The 26,461-nt window shown below is 38.3% G+C and overlaps 2 protein-coding genes across 2 annotated transcripts in view; one reads left to right on the forward strand and one right to left on the reverse strand.

The window, feature by feature from the left end:
• Positions 1 to 18,580, forward strand: part of MYH15 (myosin heavy chain 15) — a 150,527-nt gene extending 131,947 nt beyond the window's left edge. Inside the window, 3 exon segments of the mRNA XM_036445109.2 lie at positions 6,125 to 6,220; positions 7,169 to 7,305; positions 18,487 to 18,580. Of these exon segments, the coding sequence (XP_036301002.2) occupies positions 6,125 to 6,220; positions 7,169 to 7,305; positions 18,487 to 18,580 (327 nt within the window).
• A 2,638-nt stretch (positions 18,581 to 21,218) lies between these two features.
• Positions 21,219 to 22,872, reverse strand: HHLA2 (HERV-H LTR-associating 2). The gene is given in 4 exon segments (XM_036445110.2): positions 21,219 to 21,256; positions 21,500 to 21,766; positions 22,618 to 22,701; positions 22,704 to 22,872. Coding segments are annotated over 4 exon segments (558 nt in total).
• Positions 22,873 to 26,461: the final 3,589 nt, after the last annotated feature.

The following is a 26,461-nucleotide window of genomic DNA, read 5'->3' on the forward strand; positions in this document are numbered from 1 at the left end:
GGCTCCACCCTGGAGAAATGGGCTCCATCAAGCCAGAAATGGCCTTCCAGCTCTCCTGCACTTCTTTCTCCATCTTCACTCCCTCAGCGGTAGACACTGACTCACCCTCCAGGGACCCCATGCTATTAGCGGTTGGGGTTGGTCCCTTTTCAGAGCTCTCAGGAAGCCAAATGTGAGCTGCAATTTGCAATTAGAAGTAAAAAGCTATTTATACTGTTCCTATTTTTTCACACATAATGCCTGCAGCACTTTCAGAAATATTCCTTCCTGTGAGAGCATGAGTGGGAACAATGTGTAAATGAAGTGACTGGCAGAGATGGGTGGCTACCCAGCCAGCAGGTTACACAGGACGCTGACTAAATTGAGCAGGGGACATTTGCACTTCTCTTTTCTAGTGGCACAAACACTCAAAGCCACTGAGGACTCTATCTGGTGCTGGTGCCAGGTGGACACATAGCACATTGCTAACGAGAGGCCTGTTTTCCTGCTGACTAACATGGGTCTCAGGCAACTAATTGAAAAGAGGTGGGCAGACTTCCTACCAGTCATGAATACATTTCTAAAGGAACAATAAAATCCTTCCTTTTTCTTTTTCTTTTCTACCCTTTCTTCTTTGTCTTCAAGTGGAGTAGACAGAGATCCCACAATAGCAGAGGCACTCTATGTCTGTCTGCCACTCGGTGCATCTTCCCGGCACAGAGTTGGTGAACACATTTCAGTGGCGGAAAACAGATGCCAAGGTCACTTTCTAGCCCTTTCTGCTGCACGATACAGTGAAAAGGAACTCATTCTAGGCTGCCATGCCTGAAGCCACTTCTGTAGCATTAAAGCAAGGTCTGCCCGTCCTGACCCTGGTTCCTGAGGGAACGCTGTAGTTGTTATAGGCATCAAAGTCTTCCTCTTTGCAGCTGGAAGAATAGTGTTGATCAGAAAGCTGAGCACTTCAGAAACATCGTCTTGGGCTCATTAAGATGAAATGAGCTACTTGTGCAGCTCTTCTTTACTGAGTAAGTGGTTCTTTCCAAAGACGAGCTAGTCTGACACTTCTTTAGGCCTCGCAGGTAAATCAAAGCCACTGTGAAGTGAGCCATGGTATGTGTGGCTCAGGCAGCACACACCTGGGGAACATGAAGGACGTGCTATTCTACTCTTCTTTTGAGGGGTTGGGGAAAGTCACCTATGTGAGGGAGTGAACACTGCTTATTAATAATGCCTGAGATTTTCCTTTTTTTAAAAAATTTCCTATGCATTATTTTTACTGTTTTCTTTGGTGTTAATTATAGAACAGCAAAGCTTTTCTATTTTTGAATATTGTTGTTTCATGCACTGTATTCTTTTTTAAAAACATATTTTTTATTTTTTACAGAGAGGAAGGGAGAGGGATAGAGTTAGAAACATCAATGAGAGAGAAACATTGATCAGCTACCTCCTGTACACCCCTACTGGGAATGTGCCCACAACCAAGGTACATGCCCTTGACTGGAATCAAACCTGAGACCCTTCAGTCCTCAGGCTGATGCTCTATCCACTGAGCAAAACCAGTTAGGGCTTTAAAAAAAATAAATAATATACATATATATATATATATATATATATATATATATATATATATATTATTGATTTTTTTACAGAGAGGAAGGGAGAGGAACATGCACTGCATTCTTGTTCTATTGAGTTAGATCTTTGTTTCTTCATAGCAATAATCTTAGTATTCCCCAGGTACTGTGATGGAGGCATATTTCTTAATTTCTTCCAACTGTCTGCACAATAATTAGAGTGTATCCTTTCAGTTATGCAATGATTTTCTGCCATCAAATCAGATAACAGCTGTTGAATACCCATTTTATGCAAATATTACTCTAAATCCTATAAGTTTAAGAGACATTAGAGAGCCCTCTACATTCCTTAATATCAGTACCAGGTTTGGAAAGATTCAAGGTGGATGCTGAGGCAATTAAGTCTGCCATCCTTTAATATCAAAATAACCATCAGGAATATGATGCAGGGTGTTTTCCGATAGAACTTCATAGCTGCCAATTTAAAATGTCATTTTGAAAGGGACATGAATATGGTTTTCCTTTCCTAGGAAACATCCTCTGGGAAGATCCTACTACATTAGAAAGGGAATCAGGTGTGACCCCATCCACAACTGTTCTATGGCCAATCCCACTGAGCACTTATCTCATATGTCCTTCTAGCATTTAGAATATTATATCATCCTACTTTTTCTCTTTGCTGTTTAGAAAATGTGCTGCAAGACAAGAAACTTGTAATTGTTGAAAAGGTAAAGACAGGTTTTCTGCTCCCACTCTTCTTTTGAGGGGTTAGGAAAGTCACCTATGTGAGGGCATGAACACTGCTTGTTAATAATGGCTGAGCTTTTTCCTTTAAAAAAAAAAATTCCTATGCATTATTTTTACTGTTTTCTTTGGTGTTAATTATAGAACACCAAAGTTTTTCTATTTTTTTAATAATGTTGTTCCATGCACTGTATTCTTTTTAAAAAACAAATATATATTGATTTTTTACAAAGAGGAAAGGAGAGGGATAGAGTTAGAAACATCGGTGAGAGAGAAACATTGATCAGCTCCTCCTGCACACCCCCTACTGGGGACCTGCCCACAACCAAGGTACATGTCTTTGACTGGAATCAAACCTGAGACCCTTCAGTTCACAGGCTGATGCTCTATCCACTGAGCCAAACCGGTTAGGCTACTCCATTTTACCTTCGACTGCTTCAGTCAGACATCTGTATGCAGATGTTATTTAATCCTTATAAATCTAACTAGAGGCCCAGTGCATAAAATTCGTGCATGGAGTAGGTGGGTGTCCCTCAACCCAGTTTATATGCTCTCCAATCTGGAACATCCCTCTCACAATCTAGGACTGCTGGCTCCCAACTGCTTGCCTGGCTTCCATAATTGCCCCTAACTTCTTCTGCCTATTCACCCCTAACCACTCCCCTGCCTGCCTGATCACCCTTAATTGCCTTCCCTTGCCAACCTGATCACCCCTAACTGCCCTCTCCTGCAGGCCTGGTCTCCCCAACTGTCCTCCCCTGCCGGCCCGGTCACACCTAACTCTCCTCCCCTGAAGACCTGACTGCCCCTATCTACTCTTCTCTGCTGGCCTGGTTCCCTGCAACTGCCTTCCCATGCAGGCTTGGTCCCTCCCAACTGCCCTCCCCTGCTGGCCATCTTGTGGCAGCCATCTTGTGTCCACATGGGGGCAGCCATCTTCTGTATTGGAGTGATGTCAATTTGCATATTACTATTTTATTAGATAGGATTATAGAGAAGCCATTTTTATTTTTTAAAATATATTTTATTGAATTTTTTACAGAGAGGAAGGGAGAAGAATAGAGTCAGAAACATTGATGAGAAACATTGATCAGCTGCCTCCTGCGTACTCCCTACTAAGAATGTGCCCTTGACCGCAATCGAGCCTTGGACCTTTCAGTCCACAGGCCGACTCTGTATCCCGAGCCAAACAAGTTTTGGCAACATCTTTATTTTTGGAGAAAACAAAATTTGGGCTTGGGTGGGTCCTTCAGGAACCAGATGCCAGGATGGAATTAGAAGCTCAAAAGATTTATTAGAGGTAACACCTGGGAAAGATAACGAGGAGAGCAAACAGGATTCAGGCTGAGAAAGCCTACAGACCACAGTAGAGTCCTACACCTGTGAAGGAAAAGGATGAAGGAAGGAGGATTGGATAGAAGGAGCCTCATAGTGCAGCAATACTCTAAACAAGTCTCCAGCACAAAAATTGCCCACAGAGGAGTCCCATGTTTAGACCCTAGTAGCTGTGCAGTGCCTTCTTACTAGTAGTGGCTGCTTAGGGAGTTTGTGATCTCAAATGTTATGGCAGTTGGCAGTTTTCAGGAAACTACTACTCACAGCTGAATGGCAAGTTTCTTGAAGGGAAATTTGAGTGGTGCACAACCCTGGTTCCCACAGTTACTTAATGCCTCAGAGTGAGATGTCCGTGAACCCAGGCCTAACAAAGGCTTGCCTTCCCAAAGGAGAACAACATTACCATCAGCAACCACTTCTAGCCATTTTCAGTTTTCTTCTGTGTGGCCTCCTTCACCACATAGTAAATTTATTGACCTCAGTAAATTGATTTTAGGCAATTAGAGCTCTGTTGGTTTTAGAACTTTTTATTCACACAGAGTTCTATGAATCTTCAAATTTCTTAAACCTGAGACGTGGTGGGATAAGCAAATGAAAACAGAAAATAGATTTTATTTTTAAGAAGGACTTTTCTCATTGTCACCAGGTTATTCCTTAATATTGGTTCCTATCTTAGTAAGCTGAAAATTAGTTATTAGTTATCAACTGTAAGATTTACTTTAAGGTGGGGGTGTAAGGGAGCATTCTAGGCAATAGAAACAGCTTGATTGAACCTACATTTGTTTGTTTCTTTGCTTATAAATATCGATATAATTGACATATAACATGAATTCACCTTGGGTGTTCAGCATACTTATTTGATATATGTTTATATTGTAAAATGATTAGCACAAGTTTAGTTAATATTCATCACCATACAGTTATAAATTTTTTTCTGGTGATGAGAACTCTTAAGACTTATTCTCTTAGCAACTTTCAAATGTACAATCCAGTGTTGTTAACTATAGTAACCAGACTGTGCATTATATTCCTAGGACTTCCTCATTTTATAAATGGAAATTAGTATGTTTTGACCAACTTCGCCTATGTTTCCAACCTCATCCCATCCCTCACTCCCATTGCCTCTGGCAACCACCAATCTGTTCTTATTCAATAATAATTTCAAGGTTTTTTTAGATTCTCCAAATAGGTGAGATCACATATTGTCTTTCTCTGATTCACTTATTTCACTTATTGTAATGCTCTCAAGTTTCTTCCAAATTTTTGCAAATGGCAGGATTTCCTCCTCTTCTGTGGCTGAATAATATTCCATTGTATATACAGAACACATTTTCTTTATGCACTTGTCAATGGACACTTAGGTTGTTTCCTGATCTATAGGTTGCCTTTTCATTTTGTTGATGGTTGCTTTTATGTTGTTGGTTTTTTGTTTGTTTGTTTTTAGTGTGATATAGTCCTACTTGTTTATTTTTGCTTCTGTTGCCTTTGTTTTGGTGTCAAACCCTAAAAACGTATTGCCAAGACAAATATCAAAGTGCTTACTCCATATGTTTTTTTTTCCAGGAGTTCTGTGGTTTCAGTCCTTAATCCACTTTGAGTTCATATGTAGTATGGCGTAAAATAGTGGTTCAATTTTATTCTTTTGCATATGCCTATACAGTTTTCAACACTTTCATTGAAGTAGTTGATACTTGATGAAGTAAGTAAGATGCAACCAGGAAAATAAAAACAAAACAACATTTGAGCAACAAGGGTAGGTCTTGATTAAATAAGTATCAAAGGTTGAGATACTTTCTTCTTTGGGAAGTTCAACAGCCCCAATGTGGAGATATTTGAGTTTAAAGACTGGAGGAAGGGGGGGTCATTCAGACCCTTATCTACCTGCTTGTCTCTTCCCTCCTTTCTCCTCACAATACCCAAAGGCTCCAAAGAGCACAGCAGCAAAACCCTATCTCACTAGATTTCCTTCTTCCATGTCAAGTTTAGATTGCAATGGTAGCAATGAGAATGCACACAACATCCTCAGAGCTTAATGGAATTTTCCTCACTATCTCTGGTGATGTCCACACCAAAACTCCAGAAAAATACCTTTCCTATTTCATTAGCAAAAGCCAACAGTCAATTTAGAAAGTTCAAAGGAAGATTTGGTTTGATTGGTGGGAAGTGACTTAGAAACTGTAGGCAGAGATATAGCTTGATTTTGATGGAAGGACTGAAGACCAAATTAAAACTAGTGGCTTTAACTTCCATTTTTAGCAATGGCTGGGAGCTCTGTTGGTGAATCAGGAGAAATGACTCATTGCTAAAAGCTGTGTTTTTCTCAATTTCTCCAAACTTGGCATGGATTAAACCCATTTTCCAGTCATAACTCTAATATAAATGACATTTAACAAAGTTTCCTTACTCTTTAGTTCCTCATATGAGGCTACTTCCAATGCACACTACTGGGTCCTTCAAATCACCTTCACATTCATACCTATTCATTTCAGGTAGAGGAAGGAAAAAAAAATCTGAGCAGGATGCAGACTCTGATGGATAATCTTCAGCTAAAAGTGCAAAGTTACAAGCAGCAAATTGAGGCGGTGGTAAGTGCCTGGGGCAGTTGCAGCCTCCTGGATTTCCCAGCAGTTGTTTTTGATTAATGGAGATGTGGGGCCCTAAGCTAGGTTAGCAACTTGTCAGAGAAAAGCAGCTCACCTTAAAGTCTGCTCGTTCTCTGTTTTTTCTCAAGCTAGAATCAGCACCCATGGTAAAATTTTGTGCTACTTTTCCCTCCAGGGAGCCAGAGCTCTTTCCCTCAGTTTTGTGATTATTGCACTAAACATGTACAGTGCAAGAAATAAGCCAAGAAAGAGCATGGTATTAAGTAGCGATGGCACATTTTTTGGCTGGGTAGTCACCCTAGGGCCTTCCTCACCCTAAAACCTTGAGTAAGCATAAATGCAATTCACAATCCTTTTTCTGATGAGTCTGGACATGACTGTGCACAAAACTGTTATCACTTGAAATGTATCTGCCAACTTTGGGTTAGTATCCATAGCTACATGCAATGTAAAAGATAAGTGCCATATATATTGGATTATACCTAATGACATCTCCTTAGGGCTTTCAAGTTGATTATTTAAATTATTTGGGCTAAAACACTGTTATAGCTATTACCCATTGACCAATATAATTGTAAAGGTCCACCGCCCTTTACCCAGAGGTATAATACGATGTTGAACTAATAAGAAACAAGCAACCCTGGTCATTCTATCACGTACCAAATCTGTGCATGCCGGTGGACTACATCCAGTTGGTGGAAAGTGCCGACCATGTTCTAAACTTATAGGAAAAAAACAGTTATAAAAATAGATCTCATGCCTGCTGGAAAATCTGAATCCTATATGTCATACAGAAATATGATATTCCTTTCAATACACAGAAGTTTAGATTCCCTTCACACATTTTTCAACTTTCTCATGTCAGAGCAGAAAAAATATGACTATGTAGGCACAGAGATTTCTTTTTCTACCCATTTTTTATTTTTATAGGAAGCACAAGCCAATCAATATCTTTCCGAGTATAAGAAGCAGCAACATGAGTTGAATGAAGCTCAGGAAAGGGCAAAGATAGCAGAATCTCAAGTCAATAAAATCAAGATTAAAATGGAAGAGTTTGGAAAAAAAAGGTATGTCACATGTTCAACTCTATTCTAACTCTTTTTTAAAAAAAATTATCTTTATTGTCGCAAGTATTACAGATGTCCCTTTCTTCCCTGTTCTAACTCTTAAGATATTTCTTGTTTTTCTCTTTAAATGCTTCTAAAAATCATGCCGAGACCGGTTTGGCTCAATGGATAGAGCGTCGGCTTGGGGACTGAAGGGACCCGGGTTCGATTCCGGTCAAGGGCATGTACCTTGGTTGCGGGCATATCCCCAGTAGGGGGTGTGCAAGAGGCAGCTGATCGATGACTCTCTCTCATCGATGTTTCTAGCTTTCTATCTCTCTCCCTTCCTCTCTGTACAAAATCAATAAAATATATTTTAAAAAAATCAGTAATATATATATATATATATATATATATATATATATATATATATATATATATAAAACACATTCTAATAAAACCTTCCCATATTTACTAAATTCTACTGGTCCAGGTAGTAGGAAGTGCTAAGCATCTGAGTGGGATGCACACTGTATTTATACTTCTCAAATGCTTAATTCTAGCTTAACTTGCAGGCTCTGAGAGCGAGAGCCAGGGCCTAAATTCATTTGTATAGAATAGTCAGGAGCCCAGGGAAAAATATTAATTAAAAGGCACAGATGGATCTGCTTGAGATTCTATGGTAGATAAGTATATGACTTTGTGCTGTATGTATATGGAGACCTGGGGGCTCAGGTTTAAAACTGAGGCAGTGGAGAACAAATGTAAGAGTCCTACTTTCTAGCTTTCTGCCTAAATCACAGAGAAGAAAACTTTCTACATCTCTATGAGCCATAAAGGCTGTTCTGATCCTATCATGGAGGCCACTCCCTCAAAGTTCTCGGCAAAGTGGTAGAGTAACAAGGAACAGTAAACTGTAAGCTTGATGGGATCAGTGTCGCAGTCAGTTCAGGTTACTATACCAAAAACACCAGAGACTGGGCTTCTCTTAGTTCTGGAGTCTGGAAAGCCCAGGACTATGGTGCTGGTAAATTAGGAACCTGGTGAGGGCTGTTTCTCAAATGGCCTCTTCTCACTGTAAGTTCACATGGAGAAAAATGGGGAAGAAGCTCTCTGGGGTTTTTAATTTTATTTTATTTTTTAAATAAAGGCACTGATACCATTAAGGCACTAATACCTCTTAAGGACTCCGACCTTACGACTTAAATCACCTCCCTAAAACCCCACTTATCGATAATACCATCAATACGAGTGTTGGGATTCAACATGTGGATCTGTGGGGGACACAAACATCCAGACTACAGCAATCAGGGCTTCAGATTCCTCATAGATTTTCCAAGGAGCATACACTTTTTAAAAAAAATGATATCTGGCTTCAGGAGAAACAGGAGATTGGCTATCCTTCATAGAAGGCTTATAAGGCACTTAGCACAATGCCTAGCACAGACAGGCACCACCATTTCAGTTATAAAAAAAAAATTGTATATGTCTGGTCTTCGTTCTTATTGTAATTACTCATAACCCTGCAAAATAAATAGATAGGGTTGCCAACAGTAAATATTACTTTAAGCGAGGTCAAAAGGACCTCTTTTGAAGCAGAAACTAAAAGTTGGTATGAAGCCTATGTTTAGATCAAAATATAAGAAGTGTGAGTCACTGGCAGACTCCAGAGGTTTCTTACTGGAGCCTGCATAGTTGTCTCAGGGATAAGGCCTCGGTGGAGAGGTCCAGTAAAATGGTGTGAACTCTGGCCTCAATTTGAGAAAGTTATGGCATTGGATTTGGGGTCTTCTGTGCAGAGCCTGCCCAGCAGGCCCATATCATGGATTGTTTAGAGAAATGCCTCCCATGTGCTGCAATTGGACTCAGCTGCAGGAGGTTGAAAGGGCTCCAAAGCAGATGTAAAGTATTAGACTTTGTCACAGTTATTTCCAACAAAGATTAAATGAGCAAAGCAGAAATTGCTTCTTCTGCAAGGCCAGAGATGAATAGGAAAAGCGTCCTCGGCATGACTAATTGTTTCCCATTCACAGAAGAAAAGCCTGGAAATCTCTTAACTGTCTTAAAGCAGAAGAAAAGGTTTTCTGATAGAATTGCATGTCGGGCTGTGGAGCACATTGATGATGTGGCTACAGAGACTTTCCCACATGGGGTCTTCTGTAGAAGACTCTTCCTTCACTTGCAAGGCAGGGTGGGACATTGAGTGACCAAGCGCACCCTTGGGGTGAATTACTGGCAGGTGTCTGCTTTCTATAATGCAGATAATTGCCCCAATTCTCTGCCTCCCTTTGAAGCTAATGAAGAGTTGGATGAGGCCTGCTCACCTCTGGAGAGGACTGGGCTTGGTCCTGGGTGTGTGTTCTACTGATGAAAGTCACAGGAATCTCACAGAATGCACTGATACTGTTTTTCAGGTTCATGAAAAATAAGCAATTCTTGCTTCTGGAGGACAGTGGCTGGGAAAGTACAAGGAGAGTCTCATTTTATGGCTGAAAAGTTGAGTTGTGTTTGAAACAAACATTAAACAAAGTGGTTAGAAAAATGTAATAATTAAAGGGAATATCCTTGCTTCCAAGGTTAATGGGGATTTTTTGATCCTCAAATAAAAGTAAACATTTCACATGAAAGATTAAATAGATGCAATGACCTTTTTAAATTCTGAAGTTAACAAATGAATGGATATTTGTTCTTTGTCCATAATGCTTCTTAATGAGTAATATTCATTGGATAAATCCTTAGACCAGTAATAGTCCTTGAAGACTAGAGCATGTTAGCAAATGGTTATTACTGAAGTTAGTGAACTTGGCTTGACACATCCCTAATCCGCAAGTCTATATTTTTAGGCACTAATGGTGGGAGTTGATAAACTTTTCGCTAGCACTGTAATCTATATATAGTCATAGTTAGGCACTGTGCACTTATAGGTGAAACCTTTCTAACTGACTCACATGAAAGCTATATGCTGGTGTAGGCTTTAAACACTGAAGCCACTTCTTACAGAAGACACTTAGTGATAGGTGGTACGGTAGTTTTGGATTGTGTCAGTTTCTCTAGTTAGAGGTACATTTCCCAGAATTCCTTTCTGTGGTTCTGGCTTGGACTTAGGCACAGGAGAAATTTACACCAGGTTTGAGAAGAAGCAGTGAAGGAGCATCTGTTTATTGGGTGCTCATATGGTCAGTTTCGGCCCCAGACACTGTCATAGCTGGCAAATACTAGACCAGGCTCCAAATGGGAGCTACCTAAGATCAGCAACAACTATGGACCCACAACTCTTCCAGTTCCTGTCAGTTTCCCTCTTCAGCCTCAGAGTCTTGGCCAGGCATGTGTGGGGTTCCAAGGCAATGGGCGCCAGCTTCTCATGTAGGGCCCCCATGGCAGGGACTTTGGAGGCCCTCACAGGCATGGATTCCCATTTGTCATCACCCTCCTCACTCCATGTCCAACTCTCTTTCCTGAGCACTGGCCCAGCACCAGAGGCAGAAGGGGCAGCCTGGCCTAGACTTCTTCACCAGTGCCCACAATTGTGTAAGGCTGAATCGTTATAATAAATCCTTATTTCTTGTCTTTCTCATCAGTCTGCCTCTCTGATCCAACACTGACTCCTACAGATGCCTCTAAGATTGATTAAGGGGCTCAACAGTGGGGAAGGACTCAAGTTCTCTCTTGTCTACCATCCTCAGTGTGTTGGCTAGGTCTTCAAATGTGTCCTCATCATCACTGGAGGAGGACCACAGCAGTTCTGAGGATTTCCTCCTCACAAAGTGTCCTGTGTTTCTTTATAAAGGTTTCCTTTACAATGCATTCTTAATACTTACACCTTCATAATGTTGAAAAAATAAGATTAAAAAATACCACAACTATGCACAAGGTATGGTATTGTGAATTAAGGCCAGCTGATAGAGAAAATTTGGACCAGTAGTATTAACACACAAGTGAGAGTTGGTTTTCTCCTATAAACTAAGGGTTAACATTTGATTAAGTCACAAAATTCTTGGTTAGGCTTTTTCTTTCTTTTAATTGATTAAAATTAAGGGGAATAGATCATCAAGTCAGCTGGGCTATTCATTCTCTCCTTGCATAAAAATTTATATGGAAACCTAAATTATTAAAAAACTGATGAGCAAGCAATATGATTGCGACAGACGAATGAGTCAAATTATCTTCAGAGCTGGCGCCTCTCAGCTATGCAAACCTGGTGCTGGAAACTCTGAGGTGGCATTTATTGGGTTGATAGGGCAGTCTTAGAGATACTGAGATACTCAGCATACTAAATCTAGTTGTTTAAACAGACATAACCATATAAAACTAGAGTCTAATACCTTCGCACTGTGGTTGGCAAACTGCAGCTCACATGCAGTTCTTTGGCCTCTTGAGAGTGGCTCTTTCACAAAATACCATGGCCAAAGCGAGTCTATTTTAAAGAAGTGGCATTAGAATATGTTTAAATTTAAAAAATTTGCCTCTCAAAAGAAATTTCAATCATTGTACTGGTGATATTTGGCTCTGTTGACTGAGTTTGCTGACCACTGCCTTAGCAGATCAATTGCCTTGGTTTGTAGATTCTGTTTTTCACCTTTTCATTTAAGGTGACTTCTGCTCCTACCCACTCTCTCACCCATCATTAGTTGATTAGATTTTTGAATTAGATTTTTGAATCAATTCTTAGTGATACATTTCTTCCACATTCTTAGTGAGATCCTCACTGTACTCTCCCAGGATGATTGCAGCAATAATGTACATGAATGAGACAATTATTTTCCAAATTGAATTGGCATCCAGGCATTTATAATATTGATGCAGGAGGTGGTCAGTGAATAGTACTTAGGTCCTGGAGAGTGAATGTGATACTGGAAAAGAGAACATTTACAAGTCTTTGCAATGATGAAATCATCTGGTCATGGCAAGCCATTGCTGGAATACCAGGGACGAAAGGGAGGTAAAGTCACTGGATACTGAGGATGCCTGTGATGTGTTGTCACATTCCTGTTTTCACTTCACTTCCTGTACTCGCTAGCTGTTCTGAAAGAGCCTAGACCCAAGATAAATGGAATTTAAAGGGCTGTCTTAGTGTCAGAATAATCATTTTTATCTTAAGTATTTCATGATAGTAGTGTTTTGTTTTGGTTTTTGGGAAGGAGAGCTTGAAGCTATTGTTTGAATTTCTGATCAGAGATCCATGATATAGTTGCCAGATGTTCCTGAGTTTTTAACGAGTTTGTGACTCTTGGCTCTTATTAATGATTAATAGAACTAAAAAACAAGAAGTTTGCAACAAAAATGGAATAAACAATCAAATTGTGACTTATAAGTGAATTATCAGTCCCCAAGGAGCCTAGAAGGGGTTGGAAAACTCAGCAATCTAAGTCTGGGCAGAAACTTTAGTGTGCTTTTCTTCATTTTATCTTTCTGTATTTCTTTTCATTTCTATACAATTTCATGTTTCCATAAAAAAATAAGCACATGGGCCCACTCATATGCCTAGTGCCATTCTCTACAAATAATAGGAGATGAGAAGAGCAACCACTTACTTAGACAAGTAGAGGCTGTTTAATTATAGACATTGGGAAAAGCCTAATATTTTTTTTCCTGTTTGATATTATTCAGAAATATCTCCTGCCTTGTTTTACTCTATAAAAGTCTCTTGAATGACAATATATAAATCAGTTAAAACATCAGTTACCTTTTTATAGTAGTGACTGATGAACAAAATTCATGCACATTAAAAGAGGATTAATTAGAGGAAATATTTTAATGTTACTATTTGCCCTTTATAATAGAAGTGTCAGAGATGAAAGAAAATTAGTAAAATGTATATGAAAATCTTCCTCTTGTCAGAGTCTGGGGCACAGTGTGGGACCTAGAGTCAAGTCCCTGCCCACCACCCACCTACACTTTGAAAAATGCAGAAGACCCAGACCCAGCTGGCCCCACCGCTGTCAAGCCCCTCCAGACAGGGAGTGCAGCCTCAGGTCTCCCAGCCCAGTGGAGGGGTAGCCTCAGGTCAACCCGCCCCAGTGCTAGGGTGGGGGTCATGGCCTGAGGTCCCCTGTCAAGCCCTGTGGGGTGGGGGAGTGGAGCACAGCCCGAGGTCCCTCCACCTGGCCAGGCACCATGCAGCCTCAGGTCATTACATTAGAGCATCCTGGCTAATTTACATGTTTGTTTTTTTATATGTAAACTATAAATGGTTTGACAAAGAAAATCTCTTACAGTGTTTTCTTCATTATTGGCATAGTTAGCTCTCTCATCCATAGAGACAAAACTTCTTTCTGTAGGAAATTTCTGTAAAATCTTGGCAAACATTCATTCTTCCTTATTCTAAATCAGTATATAGGCACAACTCAGAGATACTGCAGGTTCTTTTCCAGACCACCTCAATGAAGCAAATATCACAATAAACTGAGTCACACAAACTTTTGGGTTTCCCAGGGCACATAAAAGCTATGTTTGCACTATGTTTGAAATAGTGGAAGAATTACCAATGCGTGACACAGACATGAAATGAGCAAATGCTGTTGGGAAAATGGCACCAATAGACCTGTTTGACACAGGGTTGCCACAAACCCTCAATTTGCAAAAAGCACAATCTCTGTGAAGCACAAAAAATGAGGTATGTCTGTAATTAGGTTATTAGAGTTACTCCAGTTACTTCCCCTTTCATATCTCTTTCAACAAACAATATTTAAAATGCATTCAGTGCAGAAATACTTCATCAGAAACAAACAGCAGTAAATTCTATGGCTCATTAAGGTGCTCCAAAGTGGCGATAAAGCCAATTCAACCAGGCCAGGAATTCCCAGCTCTTTAGGATTGTTGGCCTGATTCTTACCAACTGTTCAATGGAAAATAGCCAAAGAGGTGATGGCTAAAGCTGAAAGTGATGATTAAGAAAAAGAAGAGTACGGTGACACTTCTCAAGAAAGGCCTTTCCTCTAGGCCTTTCTAAAACCCAGTATAATTTATGCTTATCCTAGACTAAGGGTATTTTAAACAGAATAATTGAAAAGGAAAACATTTGAATCATAGTTACGTAAAACCACAATCAGCAACCTGGAGGTAGGTTTGTGGCTTTTAGTACAATAGCTTGAAATATATTTTTAGCCCATTTAACTACAAAACTATATAACATTATTATTATTATTATTATTATTATTATTATTATCATTATTATTAAGTGGCCAATACCCTGGCATTGTTTTGCTGATCTCTCCTGACCACTCCTCCAGAATCAGTATCCATCTTGCTCTCTGCCATGGGAAGCTCACCTGGATGGTTCTATCTACGGGGCCTCTCCCTCTGGCATCCAGTTGAAGTGGAAATCATAGGGAGGGAAGAGTGAAATCAGGTGCTTATTCTTCCAGCTCCTCCCTTTCGAGTCATCTTGGTCTGGCTGTGTTCTTCAAGTGAAGGTCACCCTTCTAACATGACAGCAGCTTTTATGTGACTCTCCAGGTTTTGGGAACTGCTTCTTTTCCTTATCCCTTCAAGTTAGTTTTGCTCATGAGTCAGCTGCTCCCATCTCTGGGGGAATGCACTATCTTCTGTGCTCCCCTTTGTACAGTTCTGAGTGAGCCAGGTGTTTGCTGTTAGGGCCTGACCTATGCCCACATCCAATATTTCCAGACAGCTAAGGAATAGTAGTAACAAGTAAGGGACTACCTGGGTATCAGTACAATCACAGAGTTAACATTGGTGAAACTCCTGCTCACAGTCACTCTTAAAATCTTATCTTCAATAATGGTTTCTGCTATGACCAAATCCTCTAACTTCCACAGAAATGATAGGCAGATATCAACCAGGGGAAGAGACATAGTACCTAGTCCAACCTCCCAGACACTCAGAGTCTGCTCAGGAGAATTATGGAATAAGGGAGAGTTTCTTGGGGCCTAGATCTATCTTGGCTGCTACTTAGCTAGGTCATATTAGGTAGACATAGTCTTGTTCCACCTGCCTCCTTAGCATTTGAGCTAACACCTTACATTCCAGTTTCCTGATCTGCAAAATATGGAAATAAGTCCGCCCCCTCCCCCCTCCCCCCCCCCCCCCGATCTAATTTCGCTGGTAAAGGTGAAATCTTTTAAGAAGTCATGTGACAATGGCATCTTAATATATCATTAAAATTGCTCTAAGTAACATCCATCTGTTTGTTGCAGAAAATTTAGAAAACTTTTTATTTTTTATTTTAAAAGGATTAAAATAAATGGCACATAAAAGACAACGCTATTTCAAGAAGTGGTTACTGTACACAAAACTCAAAGAAAAAGAAAACAGAGTTCAGGGACTTGAGGAAGTCCATAAAATACCTGGGCAAGTGAGTGATGGAGAGGGGCAACCTTTCTCCATGAGCAACCATTTCTAAAGCTTTGGATTATTTTTTCCCCAGCTATTTCTCAATGCAAGGTAATTGGTACCACCCTGGGCATTATTTTACTCCCAAAATCCTTTTTACCTTTTTTTTTTTTTTTTTTTTTTTTTTTTTTTTTTTTTAGTAAAAATAAATAACAACAACAAAAACCCTTAACTAACATGTGATGCCAAATTAATTTACCCAATCCTCTATTATTTATTGAAATAGTATAAAAACTGGGATTAAACCCAATCCTCTATTATTTATTGAAATAGTATAAAAACTGGGATTTATTGAAATAGTATAAAAACTGGGATAAAAATGCTGTAGTGAATGTGCTTATATATATAGTTTGGTGTGTCTCAGACCATTAAACTCAGAATAAATTCCCAGACTTATAATAAGTAGGTGGAAATGTATGAGCATTAAAAAATATTTCTTACAAATTTTACAAATGACAATCCAGAAAATTCAGATCTGTTTACATGCCCAGAAGATGCAGGTGTATGTCATACCTCAAGCTGAATACCCAGAGACAGAACCAAATCTTCCATGAGGCATCACCTTTGATGAAATAAATGCATCTTCTTGACTTTAGGATGTTACGTACCACCAAAATCTCCCAAAGCATTGAAAACAGAATGATGATCCCGAAGGCTATTCTTTGACTCAGTTCTAAATAAAACAAACAAAGAAGTCTATAAGCTAGGAGAAGCATTACCAAAAGATAAAGAAAATATGTGGGTGGGTGGGTAGGGTATGCTTACTATTTTGAAAACCAGTTATTTTTGCCTTGCGGGTGGCAGGCAAATTTCATATTAGTGGAAACACATTTCATAGTGAAAAGACAGTTCTGTCTGGACCAGAGAGTTGTGCTTTTTGTTTTTTGTTTAGTTTTATGAGCATAACTAATACTTCCCAGTCTCAATGTCGCTATTGTGGGGAATCTGCAAAAGCTGTCATTTGAATGAATTTGGGGCTTAGTGGGAGTCAGGAGAGAAAAAGCCTGAAAACTTGAGAGGCAATGAGTTTATTATGCATTTAAGTTTCCTTTGTTTTATATTGTGGTAAGAGAATTAATGCACTTTTTACAAAGGAACAATTATGACTACAAACTAGCCTCAGCCCAGTGTTGTTCTTGGGAGATAAGAGAGGGTGCAGTTTACCCTTGGCTTGGAAAAGACGGATTCCTAGAGAAATAGTGATGAGTGCGGAGGTGGTGGGAAGATCTAAGTAGGAGCTATGGCATTGAATGAGAGGTTAGAGGTGACCATTGAGATAATATATAATACTTGAGGCTCCTTGGGAATAACTGGAGAAGCCTGAACTTTTCCCAGCATCCCTGTAGTACCAGAATTGTAATTAGCATTAAAGGAAGCAGGGATCCTGGAAAACAAAAGCTTGAAGTCCTAATGTTATCAAAGTCAGAATCTATTAGCCTTGTGATCTAAAGTCTACCCAAGAGTAGTGAGCAAGATTAGAGCACAAAGCCCAATTCACGGGGATAAATATTTATGGCTATTTTTAAAGATGAACAGCTTTACCTAATAGATCTCATTTTTAATTAACACACTTTTAATGTTTTAAAATAAAAAAGTAATCTCTCCACGTATTTGTGTCAATGTGAAATTCAATACCCATGTAAAGAAGGAATTAATAAGTAGAAATGTTAACTTTCCAACATGTTTTTATATGCATATTTTTTCCTCCTGAAGGAAATCCTGCAAGGTTAGCTTCTCACTTTATCCGTGATCTTCAGTTCCCCCATCTGTGGAGAGATTTGCCCAAGGTCACATATTGATTCAGCAGCAAAATTTAGCAAGACTTATTTAATTCCATTCAATTCAGTGTAAACTTTATCTAGCAGATCTCAACTCCAGGAATAACAAGCATCCCTATCTGGGCCTCCTTTTCAAATGTTGCAGCATGTTCTGGAAAAGGCAGCAAGTAGAAAATTGCCATTCAGAATAGAAAACCAAGTTTCCTTGAAAGAGTGAAATATAAAGTACCGGTACTATTTGCCCTGTTCTCTTGCCTGCTGGGGTAGTTTCTGCTACAGACCTCTGTCTGGGGTGGGTTAGGGGAATAGGGAGGAGTTTGAGCAGACTCTCGTCTCTTCTCAACTGGCCAAGGTTTACTTGGAAAGACAGAAAAGCTGGATTGGTCTAAGGCTCCTCTTTGTGTAAACCGAAACTTAGACCTTTGGTTAGAAAGATGGGCCATGTGTGGTCTGCAGTCCATTTCTTCCTAATAATTTTTCTACACTCCAAAATGAATCCAATATGAGGCAGCGTTTTGAAAATAGGATGTAAGCTTAACTGTATTTTACATAAAAAGGGCACTTTTACTTTGGAGAAAAATAGCTTCACATCCCAGTTTTCAGTATTCTCAAAGTGGCAGCTCTACAAAGAAAGTGTTATCACTTACTGTCTAGAAGCTTTTGTCTATTTGAAGACCACTTAACCTAAAGGTAGCTCTTGGTTCTTAATCTCAAAATCTTATTACATAGAATCACCAAACCTCCAAATATGTTATTCCTACTAATTTTCACAAGTAGGATGATATGATAAAAATATTTCTAAACTATATTCCATCGACTCAAATATCTTTATTAAATAATAAAAAGAGAGGCGCCGTGGTCTCCCATGATGTCAAGTTGAAGGGTAAGAGGATCGACCAACCCACTTAGAAAGTCAGCTTCATGAGCACACATTCCACTATGAATAGTTAACTAGAGATATTTCAAATAATTAGTTTTGGCACTTAGCTATCAGTAGAGGTAAAAAGAAAATGAGCTGAATCAGGCATCCACTCAGTGTTTCAAATGTCCTTTGGTGGCTTCTTTCTTCCAGGTTCACGGACTGTGCTTCCCCAGCATCCAGCAGAGCCCCAATTCGAAATTCCTACTGTGCCTACAGCCTCAACTCCCCTAATCCTGGACCCTAAGGAACATAATTAGGCACAGTGATAAAAGGAACTGAAGATGCTCAGCCCACAGAGTCTTAAAACATACATGTCCCCTCTATTTCTAAAGCCCTGAAGCCAGCTAGGGAGGTGATACTGCCTGGGTTTTAACACCTACAGCCTGACAGTGAGCACTCAGGCATGAGCACCCGATATTAACATTGCTACCAGTTACCAACATTTTAAACTCACTGTTCTGCTTCTGTTGGCCTCTCAAATGCTGGTGTTCTCCAGGACTCCTCTCTTGTCACTCTGTCTACTCCCTAGTTGTTTGTTACTTCTATGGTCTCAATCATATCTTACTCTCTCTTTCTAGACAAAGTTATTTTCTTTACATAAGCAGTGTATTTCCAAATGTGTGTTAATTCCTCGTGGCCTGAACTTGTTTGAAGCAGGGACTGTGCTGGGTGTTCTGGCTTGCCTCTCCCCACTCCCTGATTTTTTAAAAATATATATTTTATTGATTTTTTACAGAGAGGCAGGGAGAGGGATAGAGAGCTAGAAACATCAATGAGAGAGGAACAACTACCAGCTGCCACCTGCACACACCCTGCTGGGGATATGCCCACAACCAATGTACATGCCCTTGACTGGAATAGAATCTGAGACCTCACAGACCAGTTTCAGCTCCCCACTCCCTGATTGAACCCCATCCTGTCCTTCTGTAGTTCTGTAGGCTGACTTCTGTGGACTGCCATGGATTTTTTTTTTTTTCGGGCTCTAGATTCACCTACTACTTAATCTACCTGCAAGAGAATATGCCCCTCAAATCATCTAAAATTTAAGTTCAGCATCTTTCTGATGTTTTAATTCTTCTTTGCTTCTTTGTTACCTCCAGGACCCTGGTCAAACTCCTTCACAAAGTATAGAAGGCCTTTCATTTGGTTTTCCTGTACTTCCAGGCTCATCTCTTGGTAATTTAGCCTTGTTGTCAACACTTAAACTTTCATAAAGCCAGTAATATTTACTCCCCTGTGCTTTGCACATAATGCATCTTTTCTTTCAACCTGGAATGCCTATGTTCTCCTAAAATTTCCTACAAATTTTTAAAAAATCTGTTCCTATTCAACTCCCTTAAGGATATTCTTTACACCATGCATACCCAACCATGGTGAATAGAATTGCTACCTTTGTATGCATCCTTCCTGGTTGAATTTTATTTTTACATGGTTTATAGTAGATGCTACAGATGCAGAAATAAGAGCCCTTGTTCTTAAGTTCACAGTCTGAGATAAAACAACCCTTACTTAGCACATAATAAATCATCAACAAGACAAAAAGCATGATGCCTAAGGACTTATTGGTATTGTCCAATACTCAATTATGAATAAACATGAGAAAATACAGTTTCCCATAGAAAGTACTTACAGTTTAATATGAAAATTTTTATTGTTTTCCATGTGTCTATTGCTGCCTGACTGATGAAAAATGGACTTTGGCTGGCCATGCCTTTAGCATTCAAATTATGTAAAGGTATAAAGCACTTATAATTTTAGTATATTTTCAGTGGGCATCTTGAGAATATGAAACAAAGAAAAAGAGATTTACAGAAAAGTATTGTATAACGGAGAAGTCCCTGTATAATGGAGATTTACAGAAAAATCTTGCTTTGCTTCTAAGAAATATAAAACAATATTTCCTTAGAATTGGATAAGCAGTATCAAATAAATTTATCTTCTCATTAATTTTCCATAAACAGTAGGTTATAAATACAGAGATTGATCAGAGTTTGGGTTTGTTCAAATAACTGAGAGGAAGGAAGGTTAAAAACTGCTCATGCAATGATAAAGGTATTGATAAAGATTAATGGGCTAACACTACATGAAAAGACCAAAGAGATCAATTATTGCTCAATTAATATTTGACACTGGAGGCAAGAGCATACAATGGTGTAAAGACAGTCTCTTCAATAAATGCTGTTGGAAACATCGGACAGCTACATACAAAAAAAAATAAAAAATGAAACTAGACCACTAACTTACACCATACACAATAATAAATTCAAAATGGATAAAAGGCTTAAATTTAAGTAATGAAACAATAAAAATCCTAGGATAAAACATAGGCAGAAAAATATCAGACATCCCATGTAGCAGAATTTCCACAAATATATGGCCTAGGGCGAGAGAAACAAAGGAAAAAACTAGAAACAAATGGGACTATATCAAAATAAAAAGCTTCTGCATACTAAAGGAAACAGTCATCAAAATGAAAAGGGAGACTTAGTATGGGAAAACATATTTGCCAATGATACATCTGATAAGAGGTTAATTTCTAAAATATATAAACTACTCATACAACTCAACAACAAAAGGAAGACAAACAATCCATTCTATCTGATCCAGAACAAGGATACGTCCATCTATTCTGCCTCCATTTTGTCTTCCAATAAAGATAATTAAAAAAAAAGAGAGAGAGAAACTAAAGAGAAACTATACTAATTAGTTAACTTTTGTTTAGTTGAATGATTGGCAAGAATCAGAGGTTGGGACCTGGTAATAGACAAGCAAGCTTTCTTTCCTTCTCCTCCCACCTTTTAAAGTACAATGTAGGTAGAAAATTATCTTCAGAGAATAAACCATAGAGAAATACATTGATATTTATGAGTAAATATGCGACTTTACATTTCACAAATGTTTTCATTCAACTCATAAACACCTAGCAAGGTAAGAATTACATTAATTTAATCATTGAGGAACTAATGTTCAAAAGTAAAAATAATTGCTTAAAGTAAAATAGCCAGAAATATTATACCTGGGATTTCAGTCCTGGTCTTGTAACAGTCTCAGATGCATTTTTTATTCTTTGTGTTCTGTTCTGTTCCTGTAAATCATTTCCTCACCTCCCCCGCGCCAATCCTCAGACATAGCACATGTACCCAGAAAGCCCCATGAAGCCTACCTTTCGTTGTCCATCTTCCTGTCTATATTTGCTTCAGCAATGTACTTTCAATAGTAAATTCATACAATAAATTTGATCTTATAATATTTACTCTACCCTTATTATAAAAAGGATCAAAATACCCAATTTCTTCCATATTATCTTCAGGGATAGGTATATTGTCCACTTGCCATGTATGAACTGGACGAGGATAAACACGTAACACACCACATATGATGGAGCTGTTTGTGTTCCTCTTATCATATTTTATCACCAGTGTGACAAAAGCTAAGGGGGAAAAATAAGGGCTCTTGGGGAACTGTTATCATTAGCTTCTTGTTAGGCCATCTTTGCAGAACATTTATTATTTTAATATCCATGCAATGGAAAGATAAGTTTTATGAGCAAAACTTGGTAGTCACTGAAAGGAAAAACAAAACAAAAACTGTAGAACTGTAAGATTGTGTATGTTATCTACAAGTAAAAAAAGGGCATTGATGGATACATAGCAACTAGCAATCTCAATTCTCTAGAAAGAACAATAGAATGAAATCTAATAGCCTCACTGAGCAACCAAAATGTAGGTGTGTAAGTCTATAAACTAGAGCTCATGCAGTACTCTGCACCCCTCAGGTAGTGGCTCGGTCTTTTTGATATTATTTACACATTATTCTTAGATTTCTGAGTCAGGGTCTGATGCAGCTTACAGAGGAAGAAAGACCAATACTGGGTAAAATAACACATTGAATAATGCCCCTTCTCCAATAAATAAATAAATTAATAGATAAATACAATTAATATGGGCAAGAGGTAAGTACAGATTACTCAAACACAGAGCTTGTAAACTGCATGGGTCCACTCACCTGCAGATATTTTTCATTATTCACTATTATTTTTCTATTGTTTAAAGTATTACAAATAATAGCCCTGCAATATTCAAACCCACATTCTTCAAGGGTCAACTTGCCATTGAGCATACATGTATGTGAAGGACTGGCTTAAGTTTTAGACAGATTTTCAAATGCATGAGTGGTTGGCTCATCTAATCCCTGTGTTCTCAAAGGGTTAAGTGAATAACATATTAAAATTAACTGTACAATTTCATATGAACATTTTCATTGTTTTCCAGTATACTTTGCATATGTAGATTTCTTCATCCAAATGGCTTAATCTTCTGAAAGGTAGGGAAGCATTCCCATTGTGAATTTCACTGAGGAAGAGGGTGTCCTGGTTGTGTATCTGGGATCTTGCTGTCCCAAATGGTCACTTTCTTTGTAGTATGTATAAATATCATGTGATTCCACCCGTGTATTATGACTTTTTCACCCACTCTCAAATAATCAAGGGAGAATTACATCTTCCTCAAGTCTTCCAATGACTATTTCTTCACTCATAGTACTAAAATGATTGAAGAAAGCTGGAAATACTGTAAAATGAAGAGCAGTTATGAAGAGAATTAGTGATGGGTGTTTATCAAAGGTTATGTTAGGACTATCTAGAAGAACTATTTTAGGTCAGCAGTCTGATCATTAACAGACACAGCATCAAGAACTCCTGTTAGTTTAATTACTAGAAACAAGCTATAAAGCTTTGTGTTTGAGTTACTGCAATTTTAATAAGACTACCTCTTTGATTCATTGTAGCTATGAGAATTGTCAACAGCCTAAAGCGTAGAAACATTAGTTTGCTCCCGCCTTGATCAATAGTCTCATCTCTTCTCTGATCCTGGCCTGCTATAGTTACTGGAAATTATGTATATCATGTAATAAAAGACTCTTATTGATTTTAATTCCCTGAACACATTTACTTTTAACACCTACTATAACAATAACAAATTAGTTTATCCAGTTAGCTAGAGCTAGCAGGCCCTAAAAGATTAGAACATGCTTAACTTGGTTGAGTTAGGAAATATTTGAGCGCATAGAAGATGATGTTAGGTTCAGAAATCTGTTAGGAATATGCAGACATTAGTTTCAAGTGAGGGAGCACACAGGCAGAAGGAGTCCAAAATGGGCAATGAAGTGACTCATTTATTTTGGCTTTGGGAAAACTCTGAGGCTATCCCATGAGTTAATAAAAATTAGTAAATAAATGTTATTCTTAATATAAATATGGAAGTCCAATTTTCCACTTTAGAAGTTGATTTTAAAAACCAAATGGATTAATCAAAATCAAGGATTTTTGCAAAGAAAATATACTTAGTAGTTACTTCATAATAATTGAAGCAAGAACCCAGGTTCTTTGATCAGTAGGTTGAATGCCCTAAACCAGTATATGAATTCTATGATATTAGGACTGAAAAGCTTAGCTTAGCTAATGAACAATGTAGTAAACTCCTTTGGACTCTGGACGAGGCCACTGAATGATTGGGTGCTCATGTGGCCCTGTCACACTTTTTCCTCTGGCACTATTTCCACTCTGCCATGTCCTACTTCTCTTCCTAGGAGATATTATTTATTTCTGTACAAGTGTTAGAGGGATGTGGTATTATGCTGAGAGAAAGACATGGAAAGATAGGATAGAAAATGAGTGGTTTTGTTGACTTCCCTAATTGTTCTACTAAACACCTCTAATATTTTATCAGTTAATTAAAAATGCCGGTCACAGTACCTAGCAAAGCTGATAATGCCTTCTGTCAATGTTGAGTAAGTACCAAACTTACACTTAAAAAAAAAAAATCAATCAACCAATCAATCAAATTTGCCTTTCTAGTGATTTTATTTCTGATAGCAGATAACAGATTAGAAGAGTTTTAATCAGAGTAGGCAGGAGAAAATACAATTTTTAATCTTCATGCAGACTTTTCACTAACTGGTCTTTTAGAAAAGTTCACAATTCTATGGCTATAGAAGAAATAGCCACCTTGTACTGTATACTCATGTTCCTTTTAAATATACAAATAAATAACATTTGGGTATATTACAAAGGAACTTACTTTGAGATCTGCTTAGAGATATTATAAGAATGAGGAAGAGAGACAGCACTGCCTGTATCTTGTGGAGGTTATGTTAGTAATCCTATTAAAAAGAAGCAAAACATGCATTTTATGGATTTTAAGAGGAAACAGGAATTAGTAAATAAAGTGACTATAGATTAGTAAAGTAAAATATGGTTCATCCACACAGATAATTCTTCTGCAACTAGTAAAGCTGACCTTAAAAGATGGCTCAGTAATATGGAAGGAAGTTCTTATAGGAGAAAATTATTAGGTCTAGTAATAATTAATGTCGTTTTCTAATACTTTTTAAATCCAATTTATTTAAACAATACAACAAAATTTAATCAACAATATAGTTGCCGTTGTTTTCTACTACTTGTGCCCAACGCTCAGGAAGCATTTTAATCCCTCTGTTGTAAAATTCTTGTGATTTTGATGCAAAAAATTCGGTCAATGCATTTTTGAGGCATTCTTCATTATTAAATTTTTTTCCAAGAAGAAAGTTTTGCAAAGAACAAAACAAATGCTAATCGGAAGGGGCAATATCAGGAGAATATGCAGGTTGAGGGAGAACTTCCCATTCCAACTGGCGCAGTTTTTCAGCAGTGATTCTTGCAGTATGCGGTCGTGCGTTATCCTGGTGAAGAATTACGCCCTTCCGATTAATCAGCGCGGGTTCTTTTTCTCTTAAAGCTTGGGCTAACCTTTCCAATTGGGCACTATACACTGCACTTGTAATGGTTTGGTTAGATGGTAAAAGTTCATAATGAAGAATTCCTTTAAAATTCCACCAAACACACAACATCACTTTTTTCGCATGCAAGTCAGGTTTTGGCATGGGCTGCGGAGCCTCATTTTTGTCCAACCATTGAGGCCGCCTTTTCAAATTAACATACAGCACCCATTTTTCATCTCAGGTAACAATTTGCTCTAAAAACGGCAAACGGTTTTGATGAGAGAGGAGCGAACTGCAAATTGTGACTCGTTTGATTACGGTTGTTGTAGGTCAACTCATGAGGAACCCATTTTCCAAACTTTTGGACTTTGCCAAGGGCACGCAATTGATTGGAAATTGTTTTTTGTGAACAATTTAAAGTTGTCGCAAGCTCTTGTTGGGTAATTTGAGGATTTTGCACCAAAAGAGTTTAAAGAGCTTCTTGATCAAAATTGGACACACGGCCTCAACCACTCTTGTCATCTAACGAAAAATTTCCCTCACGAAATTTCTCAAACCAACGCTGGCATTTTCTGGCGCTAACTGCATCTTGACCAAGAGCACTACAGATGTTTTTTGCAGCCTCACTTGCTTTTCTTCCTAATTGGAACTCGTAAAGCATGCAATGCCGAATATGCTTTTCACCCGCCATCTTCTTAGCCCTAGTTTTTGCAACAAAAACCAAACCAAACACAAATTTTTTCAAGCAAAACTTGTTAATTGCACTTCACACGTTCTGTAGATACATGTTTGAAGGTTATGTCAATACAAGTCAACGCCAAGCAAGATTTTAAACGAATGTAAAAAAAAAAACGACATTAATTATTACTAGACCCGATAGATTACAATGCAACTTTAAGTAGCACAGTCCCTTTCTAAAAGCATACACATTTCTGTACTTCAGAGACTTACATGACATATGACTAAATGTGCACTAGAATGTTAATTCTGGAGAGCAGGTGTCACATCTAAAGCAGCATGTTTTTAACCTGACTGCATATTTCTATTACATATATCTACATAAAAATTGGAAAAGCATCACAAACATATTAAAATACAATTATAGAAAACTTTTGCAATATGACACAGCTATCACTCCATCTTTCTCAGAGCAGCAGGTACTAAAAAATGGCTGTTGAATGAAAAAAGATTTGGAATACATCCAAGGGTAGTTCTCTGGGTAATAATATTTTTGTCTGTTATATTTTTAAAATATATTTTTATTGATTTCAGAGAGCAAGGGAGAGGGAAAGTGACATAGAAATATCAATGATGAGAGAGAATAATTGATTGGCTGCTTTCTGTGTGTCCCCCATTAGGGCATGTCCCC

The sequence above is a fragment of the Pipistrellus kuhlii genome, unplaced genomic scaffold (genome assembly GCF_014108245.1).
Source record: "Pipistrellus kuhlii isolate mPipKuh1 unplaced genomic scaffold, mPipKuh1.p scaffold_m20_p_2, whole genome shotgun sequence".
NCBI classification, from domain to species: domain Eukaryota; kingdom Metazoa; phylum Chordata; class Mammalia; order Chiroptera; family Vespertilionidae; genus Pipistrellus; species Pipistrellus kuhlii.